We start from the raw sequence: 16,722 nt of genomic DNA, 5'->3' as shown, positions 1-16,722 counted from the left end.
AATTTTGCATACGGCGTGATGCAGAATCGTCTGGGGTCAATGAGCCTGGATTCTCCATCCGTTTTTTCTGCAGATGGAAGTATTTACAGAATTATTCAAAGTTCAGGGAACAAGTGAACTATTTCAACTGGACGCCAAAGCCCGGGTCCCCAGAAAGGCACTCAGACGAGCCACAGAGAAAGAGGTTACAGACCATGTTCCAGACTTCATCCCAGGAGACTTCTGGGTTTCCTTGAAAACCACTTACTTAATAATAAATGCTTAAAGGTGCAGGAAGGGATGTCAGAAATGGAAGCTCAGATTTAACTGGGATCAGGCCTGAACACCTTTTACCTCCTGTGCACGCTGGCCAGTCTTGAGCTTGTCCTCAATGCAAGACTGAGCAGGTCTTCAAGCAGTAACACAGATCCTCCTTCCCTCCAAAGCAAGAAATTGCAACTTCTACATCACTTGGGCGATTTTGTCTGGCTCCTGATCATGTGACCCTCTCTCGCAGTCTGGAGTTATGTAGAATTTATCCTTTTCCACAGACATGATTTGGTGTATAACAGCAACAAGGGCAATTGCTATCACGCTGCTGCTGCTTAACTACCCTGATGTCTCACAAATCCTCCCTACTCCTCCCGTATTCAAATTAAACAGCTCTGGCACCACACTCACCTTGGAGCAAAGTCTAAATCCTGCTAGTGCTAGCAGACAACTGTGGGAGATCTTTAGCATTTGCAGTATTTAAACAAACAACCTCTCATGTGTACTTTCTGTTTTCCACACTTCCCACAATTTTAACACATGCCCAGAACCACCACGCTGCATTTCTGGAAAGTGTTTCTTTGTGGGAGGAAAAAAAATGGCGCTTGATGCCATGTGTTGTTAAGGAAAAGAGCTAAAAAAAGCCGGATTTGAAGGGAAATGGTCATATCTGCTCAAGTAACACAGCTGTGAAAAACGAACACAACTCTGCTTAACAATAAAACACCTTCCACCACAGAACATGATGTTTCCAAGGTGTAATTCATAAAGTGAATTCATCAATATAACGTATTAATTGGAAAGTCGGGAGTTACTCTGTACCTTCACAGGGACAACTGCTGTCTGCACCATGTTCCTGAAACGCCCAACCGAAGGGTCCACGTCCTCTGTGAAGGCAAGAACAGTGAAGCCTTCAGTAAGAACACAGGAGAAGGCAGAACATCTGACAGGTAAAGGACCCTGTATGAGGAGCTGGCAGCTGCACCTCCTCTTCCTAAAGCCAGCACCCCGACAGCTCTCAGCAAGCACAAGCGGGCCCAGAGAAAGAGAGGAGCTCAGGGGACACCTAGTGGCTTTGCCCCAGTGTGGGCTCACCGGGTGTTCTGGTGGTATGGCTTCCACCTGAAGGAGGCAGGGGGCAGGGGAACACAGGGATGGGCAGTGTGCGTGGGTCAGGCAGGCTGGAGGTCTGGGCCCAGAGCTGCTGCTGACCCAGCACGGTATGTGCTCAAGGCACAACGCTGGCCCCAGGAGCCCTGGGGACCTCAAAGGAGTCAGAAGAATTCACTGTAGAGCCTCTGAAAGCCTGAAAGAACTCTTTTCTGTGATGGGAACGACTGCTGGTTACACTGGGATGTTCTGAGCGCTAATTTGCTCAGCCTTATAAATGGGAATGGTTATTGTGGGTGGTACCCGCTGCCTCATGGAACCAGCAACAGACTGCACTTCAGACTGCACGCTCACCAGTGAGCTCCTCTTAGTAACAAAACACGATCCACACCAGATACCAACAATAAGAATGACATTAATATAAAAGAGCTAAGGCAGGAAAATGACTACTCATGAATCGGATCCACCTTCAGAAGCGTCGTTCTGAATGAGGATGACATGTTTCAGGCATGCACATGAGTAGCAGAAAAGCTGTGAGCTTGAGACAGGCCCCATTAGGCATCGGGTACCGAAAGCGTTACGGGATAGATGAGCAACAAACCAGTTTCGTTCCCATTTAGATTCTAAGGAAGGAAAAAAATTTAAAAGAATTCCCTCCTTCTGAACCCAAGAGATTTTGCCACCATATGACAGAACTTGGAACAATGAAGCTGGGTGTGCAGTCCCTTGTCCTGCACAAATTACGCCGTTATTTTACAGGGAGAGATCAAAGACTTCAGTGAGACATGTGGCGGCTTCTCTGAAATAGCAGATCCCAAATTTTGACTGTCAAATTTCTGTTCTCCTTATCCATATGCAGCCATGAGGAAATCCTGTGAGAATACAGGAGAGAGGCATCAAACGTCTTACCTGGATTGATGATTTCATCATCGTCGCTGAACGTGACTCTGGAGTTCTTCCGTTTTCTCTTTGGTCTCTGAATATCCAAGTTCCCCTCCTCAATGGTCAGCGTGGAAATTCTTTTGTTGTGGGCTGTATTAAACTCTGTCAGGTTCTAACAAAAAATTCAGAGATGAAATAATTTCAGCAACTAGTGTAAGAAGTCTGATTTAAGCATGTGACTCTGCACATTGAAAGACCAGAGCACACTGTTTAGCTTCAACCTCAGACCGTGGGAAGAGGGAGCGCCCAGAGCTGCGACAGATTGCTCAGCGAGGTTGTGGAGTCTGTCTGCAGAGACACTGAGAACTGGACTGAGCACAAGCTGTTCCAGCTGACCCTCTGCTCAAGTCGGGGGCTGGAGAAGGTGGTCCCCAGAGGTCCCTTCCAACCTCAACAATCCTGTGAATGCCGCAGATGCTGCTCTCTCCCTCTTCACTTGCTAACTAGAAATGGTGTGGGAAACCATCCCTGCTCTGGGGTAATGAGCTGGAGAACACTCTCTCCCTGGCAAGCCTTTGTCAGGAGACGATTGGACCAGCAGGAGTATTATGTCACTGATTATGGGAAGCAGCACGATCACAGGCTTATTACGGCAGGATGAGATGGTTTGTGTGGATCTGCCAGCAGAAGACACCTCAGACTATCTTTGGCGTCAAGAAATTAAGAACCTGAGCCTAGGCAAACAAGTGGGCAATGCTCTCTGCGTAGTGGAAGTGCCATCTAGGTACAATGTGCCATTGTACTCACATCAAGTTCTGTCTCCTCCTCTGGCAGGCCCAGCAAACCCTTGAGCTCCTCATCTTCACCGCCCATTTTCTCATCTCCTTTAACTGCTGACGGCAGCGTCTGAGGCTTCTCTCGCAGAGTATATGCTCGTGTAGAAGCACCAAATGAAACCGTGGAGTCAATGGGGATCTGTTGGGGTTTGTGAGCTTCCAAACGGATATGACCCAAGAACGTGCCATGTGCTGAGAACACCAAAATGCAAAATAGTCTGTTAGTCACTGGCTCGGGCTCACAGTAGGAGTTCAAGGCTTAAGAAGTTCAGAAGCTGTACGTGGCTGCTCCGAGATACAAGTCACTGAGGTACTGCTGAAAACATTAGCTACATACGTTTTACTTACCGTCTCACGAACTGAGATAACATGCATCAGAAATCCTCAAAAAGTCATGGAAATAAATGACAAACACCATTTATTTTCTGGATTCTTGTAGGTCCCAATGTACCATGTCTGGAATCATTACCTCAGTGGAAAAAACAGTATGTCAGGTTTTAAATCTTGGGAAAACACCCTCTGAAGAGAAAGCTTCACTAAAATTGTGAAGGGAAGGGGTCAAGTCACTTTCCTTCTCTCCTTTTGCCTCTCAAGAGTCTAGAAATGTTGTTTTGAACACAAGTGAAGCAGATCTAAGCTGAGTGGAGCAAACACTCCCTCCTCCTAACACCTGCCGATCTTTACTAGGGTGAAATTCAGATTAGAGTCATCTAGCCACACAGCGCAAACAACCACCACAACAAAAGGAAGAAGTGTCCCATATTCGGAAAAGATTAAGCACTGAAATAGCATGTTTCTGTCTGGTTAAAATCACACTACTTACTGCTGTTTAGATCTATGAGGAAAACCCTCTTGAGGTGTTTGTGATAGACCAAGGCAGCATGGACCCGAGAGCAAGACTGGTGGTCAATGGTAAAATCGCACAGATCAGGATTTCTCCCGAAGAGATAGTATTTCTTCTCATCAATGATGAGTTTCTGAGGTAGGATATCAAACAGAGAAGCATATTAGACCCCTGTAATCTTTTGGATCTTCCTGAAAAAAAAAAATCAAGAACGTGAGTAAACAGAGCAAATACAAGATGGTCAGGGAATGACAACGACTCTTCAAAGCACAGGACTGTCTCAAACAGGCTCTCTCCCACATCTGTTCCCAGTGATTTTTACACTTTCCTCGACAGAGTTGACCTTGGGCCTTGTCTAAGCCAGGAATCTACGGTGAATGCTCTCCAGTCTGATACAGGACACCAAAGTGATATTGCTGTAGAGAAATGGGCTTACAGGAGACTACAGACTTTTACAACAAAGATGGAAAACTATACTGAACGTGTGCTGATACAACTCTGTATTAGTTAGTCAAGAAAGCCATTACTTCCAGGCATTTCTTCATTCGGCCTAGTTCTAATCTCTTCTTCAGACAAGACCTTACACAGTCCCATCAGTTACACAAACTGCTTCTGAAAAGCCAAGGAACAGGCTGACGCAGTCCGAGGGTGTACACAGCACCTTCCTGTTAACAGACAGCTTGGTGGAGGGAACTCCTTGTGCCTAAACGCTGGAGGACCCGGGCAGAGCAGTTGTCTTTCTCCCTGTGTTCCAAGATCTCCACCTAACCTTGTCCTCCTCCTTTCAGCCTGTGCAAGGCGAAGGCTGCCGGTGCAGTACGGGTTTGTTAACAAGTGGTTCTCTGCTTTTGGAAACCTTTACCAAAGCCCACGCAACAGTTCAACAGCATGACCAAGATGATGCTGATGAAACATTTTCCATGAGAAAAAAAAGACTTTAGTTCAGACTTCCATGAGATAGTGTGAGCTGAGTTAGTATTTTGCCTGCACAAGGATTTCTCCCCTTTCCCTCCTTCTGTTGCCGTCTATCCAGCCCTCTCCTCCGTCACACTGCCAAACACCTGAGCAAGCTTTTCAGCTTGAAAAGCTCTTTTTTGCTGCATTCCATCTCCTACCATTTCAGTGGACTGGGTCAGTTTGTCCTCAGTCGGATGCACATCCCAGCTGGCTCTAGGGAGGCACCGGATGACGTGCCCAGCACTGTGATGAGGAAGGGCCTCCCTTGCTGGCAGCAGCGGTCACATCCAGCAGCTGTTTGCTGCTAGGTTTGCCAGCTGGATAAACCACGTGCTCAGCGAGAAAGAGCCGATGTATCGGACTAGTTCTGGGGACTTGGTTTGGGGGTTTTTTGAGCTATCAGAAAGACGGACACAAGGAGCACTGAGACGGCTACTTCTGTGGCGCTCCTGAGTCACACAGGAAACAAGAGTCAGTGTGGAGCCGGTATTTCTATCCCTCTGCCTCATCTGCAAGCAGGAAAATCACAGGGACCTACTTTTCTACAGCCTCCTCACGCAGTCACATTTATTTACCTGCCCCCCTACGAGGAACACGGCTTTGGGTACTGCTGCATTCAGACGTCACTTCCCCACTGTTTTTTTCCCAGTTTTCTCCCCAATGTTCTCTAGGCTGGATTTCTCTCTGTTCGGCTAAACATTTGCCAGCCCCCACGCTGCGAGCTCTCATCCCGTGGTATTCAGTAACAAGTATTTATCTCTGTGTGTTTATTCTCTCTTTCAGGTCACTAGAAGAACGAATTGCATGACTCGGCCCCACACTAGTATACATCATGATGGCTCTACAATTAACTGGTCCCTTATCTGCTAATGTCTCACTCTCAGCTAACTCAAGGTACACATTTTAAACGTGATTTTATGAGAGTAAATGCTTTGTGAAATCTACTGACTTACATATTTTGGCCTTTCTTACAGTAACCAGATGTAGGTGATCAAGCTGTGTGTATGATCTACCAGCTCCCAGCAGCTGCTACTAAACCCAGTACGTTCTCAACCAACCGCCCAGTTTTAACCAACACTACAAGATACTGAATTTCAAGGATTTCTGTGAAAACAAACAGCAGGACAGAAATGACAATGCCATCAGTGCCCTCAGCGATACATGGGCTGGCAGAAAATCCTCAAGAGTGCCAACACTTAGGCTTCGACTACAAAACAACCTTCTCTGAGTCCACATTTTGTTTGATACGACAGTAGTCACAGCTTAATTAGCAATTCACCTTCACGTACGCTATCTGGTGACAAATGAGGTGCAAATGCAAAACACAAGTGATTTTCCTCCAACTGGGACATTTAAAACAAGTGGGTGTCTCCTCTGGATCTGTGTGTGTCTGGTAGGGAAGAGTGTACCTCGAAGCCTCCGTATAATTCAGATAAAGCTTCAGAAATCAATATTCTGAAGCACCCCACTGCATTCTGCTCCTACCTGGCCACTTCATCATCACTTTCTGTCTCTACAAACACTGGTTTTCACAAGACCCTTCCACTCAGAATCAACCAGAAAGTACAGAGAGCTTCAACCAGTGACAGAGGGCTTCAACTAGAACATGGTTTTGTCAGTCCTTTCTGGCTGAACATTATTTCACTTTGATCTATGTACAGGTGGAATTAAAAATCTCCTCCCTGCCCGTTCTTCACGCTCAGGTGTTTTTGTCATGCTTTTCCCCACAAGCCTTAATCAGCACTACTATTCCCCTGGTCTCACTGATCTTTTCCCTTAAGATTACAGCTGTTTCATCCAGCTATTGACCTGTGAACACCAAAGTGTTTTGTTAAGATACATCTCTGAGAACTGCTGGTTAGTTTTTCTGGGGATCCAACTTCACCGCAGTGGGTTTCTGCCCAGCATGGCGCAGCACCTCACTCACCCAGTTCAGCACTTGGAGCCTTCCCAGATTCAGTACCACTGCACTAGGGAATTTTGTGATTCCACTGTGAGAAGGATGAGCACTCACTTTTATTCTTAGGTATTTGGAAAAAAGTCCCGTGTAAACACAACTCTGATACAAACAAACGAATCAGCTCCTGGAGACCCACTGTTCCACATTCCAGTGCCCAGCTTCACCTATCTCACCATTTCAAGTACCATAAAAACTGGTCCAACAGTTTCTCATTCTTGTCCACAACTGAAACCAAAAGAAGTGTCCTGGAAGTTGTTTTTCTGCCCCCGTTACACACAAAACACCATTCTCACCCGGCGGCATTTCCAGAGATTTCACAAAGACACAAACAAATTCATAAACTGGAAATATTGCAACAAGTCATCAACAGAAAAACTAGTTTTATTGCCTTTACCTCAAGGCAGCGTTCCAAAATGTTCTGTGCCTCTGAGCTATAACCCAGTGTTCTCCTTCATACACTGAGCTTAAACACTTCATGGCTTGTTTTAGTGTTGCACTTTTTGGACCCAGCAATCACAAGGTGTACCTCAGCCCTGGGCACAGGACCTGTGGTACAGATGGCTCGGTTAGTATCAAGTGCGGCAACCCACCAGGTTTAAGAATGGACGGTCTTGGTTACTGCTGTCTACCATAACACACAAAGCTGAAAAAACATTTCCCAGCAGAAAGGGAAATGGATGGGTCACATCCAAACGTTGTTCATTCATTGCGCAGTTCCCAGGCACACACGCAGGACATCGTTTCACGTAGCCACCAGTCTCAAGGACTTTCATCCCCCATATACGGTGTGAGGCCATGGGGCAGCCATACACACAGGTGTGGAATAGTTTGCTGGAATGTGCCCTCCCAGCCAGCTCTGTGGCCCCAGACTCTAGCAGGCAGAAGTTCAGCAGCAGGACCCCAGACCTGTGCTACACACATAGGACCCTGCACCTCATCACCACACACTACAGCGTTCAGCATACTACAGCGTTCAGCACACTTCCTCCACACTGGGGGCAGGCGAGCTGCGTTTCACCGCTCTCGGGAACACCGACAGTCAGCAGGTACTTGGGACGTGCAACACAAACGGTCCAGTCGTTCTGAAACCTCCGTGCGATGACAGCCTCCACTGAACCTTGGAGTGTTGGCAGAGCGGACTAGCAACGGTTGCTCACAGTGCTCTGCACGAGAGCAGAGAGACCCTCTTTTAGGTTACCAGGAGAATGGATGGGAGGAAGGACATTTGGACTACCCGCTCCATCAATGCAGACAGAGCCCCCTGGACTGCCAGTAGGTCCAGAAGCTTTGGGCAGCACAGGGTCAGAGTCCGACACCAGCAGGACAATATTCCTCATTGTCACTTTATCAACACCAGGTTTGCTCCTCTGTTGCCCAAACCAATGGTGCACCCTCAGCTTCCACATGGCATCCTGCTGCTTTTCAGCCCTGACCAAGACTCCTGCGACAGACATTTTCCCAGTACCTGTGGATTCCTTCAGCAGAGAGCTCCAGAGGACCTCTTCATCCTAAAGCGCTCTCTCCACGCTCAAAATCCAAAAGAAACATGGCAAGAAAAACCCTCCTCTCACAGAGTAAGTCTCCCAGGTGGGAAGGCTGCAGGATATTTGGCCACCTGCCACAAACCAAAGAACCCAACATTACAGTCCCTTCGCTTTGCTCAATGAACCTCGTGACATGGCCTGAAGGAAACACTGGAAAACCCAGAGCCAAGTCCAATCCCTACTCCAGATGTGGCTGCTAGGCTGGCAGAGAGCGGCTGAGCTGAGGAGTCCTGCTATAGCTCTCTGACCATGACTCTGAACATGTAACAGTACCATGAAAAGCAAAATACACACTGCATGGTTTGAAGACAAACCCAAAGCAAAAGGTTTGAAAGCTCCAGCGCCGAGAAAGAGCCAGGGAAGGAAGGACAGCTCCGACAGTCTGAGCAGTGGGTATGAGCCAACTCAACCATGTCTTCTGAGAACTATGAGCTACTCTGAAGATGCTGTAAATGTGTGTTAGTATCAAATTTCTTTCAAATTAAGGCTGAGCAAAGCTCTCTTAGGTCAAGACTGGCTTTGCGAATTTTTCGTGTCTTGAAATCCAGAGTAACAGCACTCTCTCAAAACAGTCTGTAACACCAAAGCCACATTTTTTTCTGGCCTGGGAAAACACAAGTTTACTTGTGAGACACTGATCTGTGACATCTCCACCTGCTTTCCTGCACAAACCGTGTTCTGGTAAATTGACCAAACTCTCCACAGCCAGTCTCTCCTGCTAGACACCAGAAAGAACACTTAGTACTGCCTGATGCTCCCATGGCAGCACACATTAAAAACCAGCCATGATTTTCAGCAACCTGAATCCAATTCTCCAAGTTGCTGTTTAGAAAAGTCGGCTCAACTTTGCAAACTTTTTTGGCCCAGAAACACTCCTCTGCAGTTGCAAGTTCAGAGTCTCTCCAAGCTAAAATACATTCGCTGTCTTGGGTGCTCTCCATCAGCCACGTTAAAGAGCCTCTTTTTTAATTTACTTTTAGTGTGATATAAGACATAATAGGAAATAGGGAATGAGGTGGTGTATACTGGATGAATTCTTTTGCTGTAATAAAAATAACTCGTTGTATCTGTGCTAACACAACACTGTTCACAGAGCCAGAATATGGGATAAAAGATTACACTGTGCTTCACACTGAAGGACACAGCAAGAATCCTGTAAAACCAGGCTGCCCAGTTCACCTCACTGTAACACAGACTAGACAACAGACTGGCCAGAGAAACAGGAACTCCATTAACAGGGGAAAGAAATCTTGAATAGAAAGAGTAAAAACTCCTCACTTTGTCCTGCTTGTTTAAGACAGCATGAGAGTGCCATGCAGCACAGACAAGGGAAAACTCGCTTCATTCTGAAGTTTCTGAGTAAAACAAACTGATTTGAAAATAATGAATATGAGAGACAAAAGAAATACTTATGATTAAGTGTGGAAAGTGCTGGGACTGTTCTACGGCTGGTGCCTATACATACCATACAACAAATACACACAAGCCCTATTTTCATACCTCAATGAGTTTGTCTCCTTTGACCACATCCAGATGTAAGCCAGGTGGGGGTTTCCCTGCCCTGGAAAATAAAGAAAGGAAAATATAGTATCAAAATATTTAATGAAAATTATTAGAGTCAGAGCTAACGCTCTATGAGAGCTACAGACCAAACCTACCCAGAAATAAGCAGAATTATTTTTTGGAAAATATGAAAATACTGTAATTTTCTTTTCCTCCCTGCAGACTCTTTCTGACAACACTTGAAACGTGATTTTGAACACCAAGAGTTAAGTGAACAGGACATAAGGCATTTCAAGCTTTGCTTCTGCGGGTGAAAACCAGCTGATTTACAAAATGAGCAGAGTGTCTCCTAAGAGAATGTGATGTGAGGGCAGGAAGAGGCTGACAATGAAAGCGGGGATCAGCTGGGGCTGTTTGCTGAGGGTCTGCACGAGAGCTCTGTTTTCTCATGTTACCTTCCAAACAGTCATTCTCTACCCTCAGCTGCCAAGAGGAATGGAAACTTCTACCATCCTTCCCCTCTTGGGCTGGTGATGGCAAAAAAGCTGAAAGGGGCTCCACACACGCTTATAACATCATTAAACTGTTGGCCCATAGCCAGCGTTCCTCCGCACTCACCCTACAGCCACCACTTCCTACAATAGAGGTGACATGGAAGAGACAACAGTATTTGATGGCAAAGGGACTCCACCTGACATTGCTCCAACCTCCTCCTCCAAATTCTGAAACGAAGAGCAGCTCAGGTCCCCCAGCCCTGTAGCTCCATCCCAGCTCCCCTCCTGGAAGCAGCCTCACCAGTCCGACAGCGTTATTTCCACAGAAACCCGTGACTCTCCCCGTCACCCCAGCACAGCTGATGACCACCTTCTCTCAGCACTGGTCTAGGATCATACAGCTGGGCTGCACCCTGCAGTGCTGCCTTCCTGTGCTCCCCTCAGACCTCAGCGCTCACCTCCCACTGCCTGGTTTCATTCAGGGCTCATCTCCACTTCTCAGTGCTTCCTCTTTCTGACCCTGAGCACTGGCAACCCTGGTCTTCTCCACTGCACCGAAACTGCCAAGTTCTGGTTACTCTGTGACGCCACTTTTATTGCAAAAATGATATTCCTTAAAACTCACATACAAGATGTGTCCGGTTTACAGCACTCCAAACCTACTGCATTCACGTTCCTTTAGACCATCTCTTGTAAAATGAGAGGGGTTTGATGAGGAGTGCTCTCCTGTATGACTTCAGGATTCTGCTTATCTTTTACATTCCTGTGCCGTTGTATCAGGCAGATCAAACCAACAGACCCAGAGTGAGGAACCTTTTGTAAAATCAAACCTCTCTCCTGTAACCAGTATCAGGTGCCTCACACAGGAACACTCTCCCTGTTTCCAACAGGTACCAGCTCAAGGAAGGACCTCCTGAGCCGCCATCCGTTTAAACAGCTCTCGACAAATTGCTCCAAGAAACTGTGTAAACTTAACGAATTCACAGGACCTTAGAGAAACATCACAGGCCCCCTATGTGTAGCTCAAGGAGCCTCCCCACTATTTGGCCACAAATCTGCTTGCTATTGATTTCATTTTGCAAACTCAAATTCTCCTCAAAAGGACAGCAAACATTTGTCTCCTTCAGTACTCAAGACACCTGACATGTCTCTCAGTTGTTCCTGTTGCAGCTGCTGAGGAGCCTGGGCTGTAGTACAGCTTCCTACACCTTAGATGGAGGTAATACTTCAACATAACACTTGAGAGAAAGGATTCCCCTGGGTCTGGAGGAGGCAAGTGGCATCACACAATCTACCAGAACTACTGGAGACAACCCAGAAGATGCAAACAAGGCTATCAGACAAAATCATGAAATGGTCTTATGGAAATCAAGGTGTGACGGAGAAAAGCACCACTAATCCATGGGGGAATGTAAATGATTTAAGAGTCAGGAGGCACAGGGTTCTGCAAGGGCTCTGTGGAAATGAGACAACAAACAGATGAGAAAAATCACTTATGAATGACAAGAGTTAACTGTCAAGTCAAATCAGATTCAAATGAATCTCATGATACCCAACTACTGCTTGAGAAAAATATCCCGGGGAAATGTTGATGGGAGGCATTTATGATTTCTTCTACTCTTAGAAGCATTAAAATAATTATTGACAAACTTCCAGTTCTAAGAAAGAACGTTAAAAAAGCTCGTCCTTCAGTCTTGAGGATTACAGACCTTACCCGAACACAAAACTGTGCTTTAGGAGTATTTAGGGAAGAATTCTGACAAGAAAAGTGGCTGTTCCGACCAAACAAAGCATTCCGTTCATGTTAAAGCATCTGCCCAACTTCACCTTGGCACTATGTATGTTTTCCCGTTACAAAGAAGTTCCACGCAGAACTAGATTTCACTGGCTCACTTTGGTTCCCTTGGTTACTTACTCAGGAATAAAGTCTCCATGGCATACAGGGAAACTTGGAAATTGAACACAAAATTTAGTTCCTGAGAGCAGGACTATGAATATTCTATTAGTGAGAACCAGGGGGTTTATGACATCAAAAATAGATTCAAATGGCACTGAATTAAACAGGAAAATGCACGTTAAGTAGCGAGCAACAACGCAAGGATTATTTGATAAGATTATTCCTAAATTTTCAGAGTGAGAACAGGTGTCTTGGAAGTGTCATTTCCCTGCAGAGATCAGAGGAATAAGACAGGACCGTACATTTATGCCTACCCAAAAGCTGTCCAAAGCTTTGCTATTCTGATTGTTTCACTTCCAGCCTAAATTTTTTCTTTCCTTCCCTTCAGTTATAAAAAAAATTTCTCCACTTTAGAAAAATCACAGAATCATCTGGTTGGAAGAGACCTTTAAGACACTTTAGCCAATGAAAACCAGTGGTGTTTTTCTTTTAAGAGGCAGCTAAAGCTCTGTGCCGTCTCACAGTAACATTACTCCCACTGTTTCAGTTTGATTTGAGCTTTATTAAGTCCAGGTAATGGACTACATGTGCATCGGTGCCTTCTACAGCAGCACTGACGCTTCCCTACCTGTTATTACACAGCTGTGGGAGTATCTATCTTTTTATTTATTTCTGAACAGGGAGATGATGGATGGTCATTCTGTGATCAGCCATGTACTTGTGTGGGTGTCCCTTGTTCCTGAACATGAACCCCTGTCCTTTACTTGAAATGTCTGGCTTTAAGAAGTTCTTGTTCTTAGGCCCTGTTTTCCATTTTATGATTTCTGCGTTTTATTTTGGTTTTACTGTCCTGGTCTTAACTTATACCAGAAGGACTGGATAATACTCTGGTCTCTATGTTGACCATGCCTGTGTCACTAACAAGTCTTGTGGTAAGGTCAAGGTAAATAATAAAAAACAACCCAGCACTGAAAGGTTCACCCACAGACCCCGTTCAGCTGCTGTTGCCTCCTCGGAGGCAATTCCTTAGTCACGATTCTCCCAGTGCTTCCCCAAATGATCGTTTCTTGCGTGTTTTGACTAAAGCTGGTTCACCAGCCGCAGCCAGCCTTTGGCAGACAGGGCACATCCACTGCTCTGCCTGGACCAAGCAGCTCCTCTGAAGCCGTCCAGCAGCTGCACGTGGTACAGCTCGGGTTTTCCCACAGCAGCGACGTGTTTGGATTCATGGCCTTAGAGGAGACACCAGCTGCTTAAAATGGTTAACAATGAAATATTTAAGAGGGACATCCCTGAACAAAATCCAGTTCCAGAGTGGGTTCCTAAAACACTAAGACACCTGCAAGCAAAAATTTGTTCTTCCGCATTAGAAAAATGTGCTGCTTCAGTTTCTTCCCCTTGTGCTCTACAGGCCAGCCCGCTGCCCTGTGCATTACAGGAGGAATCTGAAGGGATTATTTCTGCCACCAGTGGTGAACCATCTCCTGCAGAACCACAGAGTAACGGGAAAAATCCAGGACAGACAGTCTCGGAGAGGAAGAAAAGCCCAGGCTCTGGCAAGAGCAGACTGAGTGACAAACCCAAACCACTTCAGAGCTGGAGGCCGAAGCCACTGATGCTTTGGGGCGTGATGCTAAAAGCACCGACCAACAGAAATTGGGTTTTACATCAGCTGAGAGCACCTCTCTGGCAAGGCTCAGGTTCAGCGTTGACACGCCAGGTGGGTGACCACAGCTATACCCACTTGACGCGCAGCAGCCTCGCTGAAGCAGGTCCTACACAGAAGAGAAATTTTGAGCTGTAGCTATTAAGGACACAGACAGGACAACTGTAATTTGATTGTGTTAGTTTAAAATCAGGTCAGTTATTTAGGTTTCTAAATGTGGATTCAGAAGCCTAAACTTGGCCATTTCCTAAAAATCTTGGCCTATGTGACTGCTGTATGCACCTTCACGCCCAACGTCAAGGACAAGGTGGAATTTCCAGAACCCCAGGAGCCCTCTTCCAGAAATCTGTGTAATGCATTGCCAGGAATAGCTTGTTCTTGGCTCAGAGAAACCGAAGAGGAACAATTGTTGCCTTTAGGTTTGTTGCCTATTTCAAATTTACACACATTCTAGGACAAACCTGATGGTGTGTCGAGAGAGACTGAAGAAAGACTCACAATCCAAACTGCTGGTTAAAGCAGGACACAAGGAGAGACGGGCAGTACCCATTAACCAGCTGATGGTCACCCCAGATCATCTGTACCCTCAAGGAAATTACTTCTGCTCACTGAAACCACCTCAGAAGGATGCAAGAGTCTCAATAAAACCAGGGTATGTAATTGTTATCTAAGGGCATTTTCTAGTCTCATGGCCATGGCTATATTTGAACCCATAGAAAGTGTCTGTAACATCTTTACTCCAACTTCATCCCAGTTTTGAAGCACAGGCCGTGTCTTTGCTAAGACGTATGGAATTACAGTACAAGCACCAACACGCACCCTGGCATGAGCACGTTCTACCAGAGAGCACTCAGCTGTCATGAGTGAGATTAACGGCTGGAAACACAGAAAAGAAAGAATAAATATTTTTATGGCTGATGAAGAAGTAACCTGTAACAGCACAAAACCTAAATCAAAGCCAGAACTTAAAGCTGATGAAAACCTTGAATTTCAGCAGGGAGATCTGTTCTGGAGGCTGGATACTGAAGCACCATCCAGGGTGGGAAAGAACAGGTAGGACGATGGAGGCAAACCTCAAAAGCACAGGCAACAATTTAAAGGCAAGAAAAAATACTTAAGGCCTATTTCTCGTGTGATCTGTGTTTGCAGCTCCCAAGGCAGCTGTACTTAGAGGCAGAAAAATGAACAGATGGGTAAAGACTCTGAGGCTGATGAGGTTGATATTCACTACGGAAGAGGCTGCTGCTGGCCACGAGGATCAGCTCCACGGTTTTGGCCACCCAGAGCTCCCCCTGCGAAGATCTACACCACCACCCACACAGTGACCTGCCAGTGCTCGGATAAGACATCGTCTCTGCTACAGTGGGGATGGTGGTTGCGTTCTGGTCTTTTTGGGGGGAGGAGGGGCTTGTTTGGCTTTTTACACTTATGAGCCTTGTTTCACCTGAGAAGCATTTTAGAACATTATGGTAAAGCGAAACTGAGGCTGCAAAAAGCAAATGATCAAAAATCCTAGAAACGTCAGAATGAAAACAGGCTCTGGCAGCCGAATGCGACTCTCTGACTCCTGGGGGTGAAACCCTGGTCTGGCTCATCTCCCTGATGCCCCTTCCACCTCTCTTCTCTGTCGCTCAGCACGAAGCCAAGCTGGGCCAGCACCAGCATCGAGAAGCAAGCTGGCTGTCCGCAAGACCCTGCCCAGCTCAGAGCACAGTCTCGAAGGATGGAGCTCACGGCCCTCACAGCGATAGCTGTCATGGCCCTCCCCTCCAGATGGAATTTATTTAGGAATCGTTCTGCAATGCCGGGTACTGAAGCTGAGCACTTCACAAGCCACCCTTCTCCAGCTGCCCCATCTCCAGCTTTCAAAGGCAGAATTAATGCAAAGTCACCACTGAACATACCGCTGGCGGTGAACACTGCTGGAGGGAAAAAAAATTAAAGATATGATATTTCAAACTGCAACTGAACACCCAGAAAGTATGAACACTGAATAACTTTTGCCTTTACCTACTTTATCACGCCATCATTTTACGGAGCACCACCTTGTCTCATAGAGATGTTTGCTACTGTCTGTGTTCAGCACAAAGAAAACACTAAAATACAGGAGCAACTCTCTTCCAGGAGAGGGTTAAATGTTTTTACTCAGTAAAGCAGGCAGTTACCAACCAGTATCATTCACTCTCATCAAAGCACTGACAGGTAGGGGACCTCTGCTAGAAACCAGATGACTCTGCAGTTAAAGACTGCGATCAGGCACTTACAGAGCTCAGGCAGACAACAAGGGCTGGAGTCCCCAGCTGTAAGGTCGTGTAATTTTCTGTGTGTTTTCAGATGTAACTGCGCGCACCCCCTCGGTAATCTGTGCTCTGGCACCCAAAGCAGAGGGTGCTCAGAGGTCTGTGTATCAGTGTACCACAATCCAGAGCGCCTGGGCCCACGGTGAGCTGGTCCAAGGCCCCGCTTTCACCAGAAGGCTGGACCAGACGATTTCCAGAAATGCCTTCAACACGGCCTTTCCTGCGATTCTAAAACCAGCCAAACTCATGGTGCTGATCCTGCTGCTCCAACACACCACTCTGCCCTGACTCAAGTCAGTGCAATGAAACAATCCCGGCTAGTTTCACGCTGACAGATTTCTCATACAGCATCCATCATCTGAGCAGAAAATGGAACCCGTCCTACACGGCCTGTTCTGTGTAAGCCCTTGGCAAGAGACCCAGCATCTCGGGGCAGCGTTCCGCGCTCCGGCCAGCGCCGCCCTGGGGCGTGAGGCCGAG

General features: G+C 46.5%; 1 protein-coding gene across 1 annotated transcript in view; it reads right to left on the bottom strand.

The window, feature by feature from the left end:
* The window catches only part of PPP1R8 (protein phosphatase 1, regulatory subunit 8), a gene marked incomplete at its 5' end in the record, with an annotated part of 10,465 nt that extends 522 nt beyond the window's left edge, over positions 1–9,943 (bottom strand). Inside the window, 6 exons of the mRNA XM_010140010.1 lie at positions 2–67; positions 1,072–1,136; positions 2,269–2,413; positions 3,049–3,269; positions 3,901–4,054; positions 9,883–9,943. Of these exons, the coding sequence (XP_010138312.1) occupies positions 2–67; positions 1,072–1,136; positions 2,269–2,413; positions 3,049–3,269; positions 3,901–4,054; positions 9,883–9,943 (712 nt within the window). The remainder of the gene's footprint in view (position 1; positions 68–1,071; positions 1,137–2,268; positions 2,414–3,048; positions 3,270–3,900; positions 4,055–9,882) is intronic.
* Positions 9,944–16,722: the final 6,779 nt, after the last annotated feature.

Source organism: Buceros rhinoceros, unplaced genomic scaffold (genome assembly GCF_000710305.1).
Source record: "Buceros rhinoceros silvestris isolate BGI_N320 unplaced genomic scaffold, ASM71030v1 scaffold36177, whole genome shotgun sequence".
In the NCBI taxonomy this organism is placed as follows: Eukaryota; Metazoa; Chordata; class Aves; order Bucerotiformes; family Bucerotidae; genus Buceros; species Buceros rhinoceros.
This window is presented reverse-complemented; position numbering and strand designations above follow the sequence as displayed.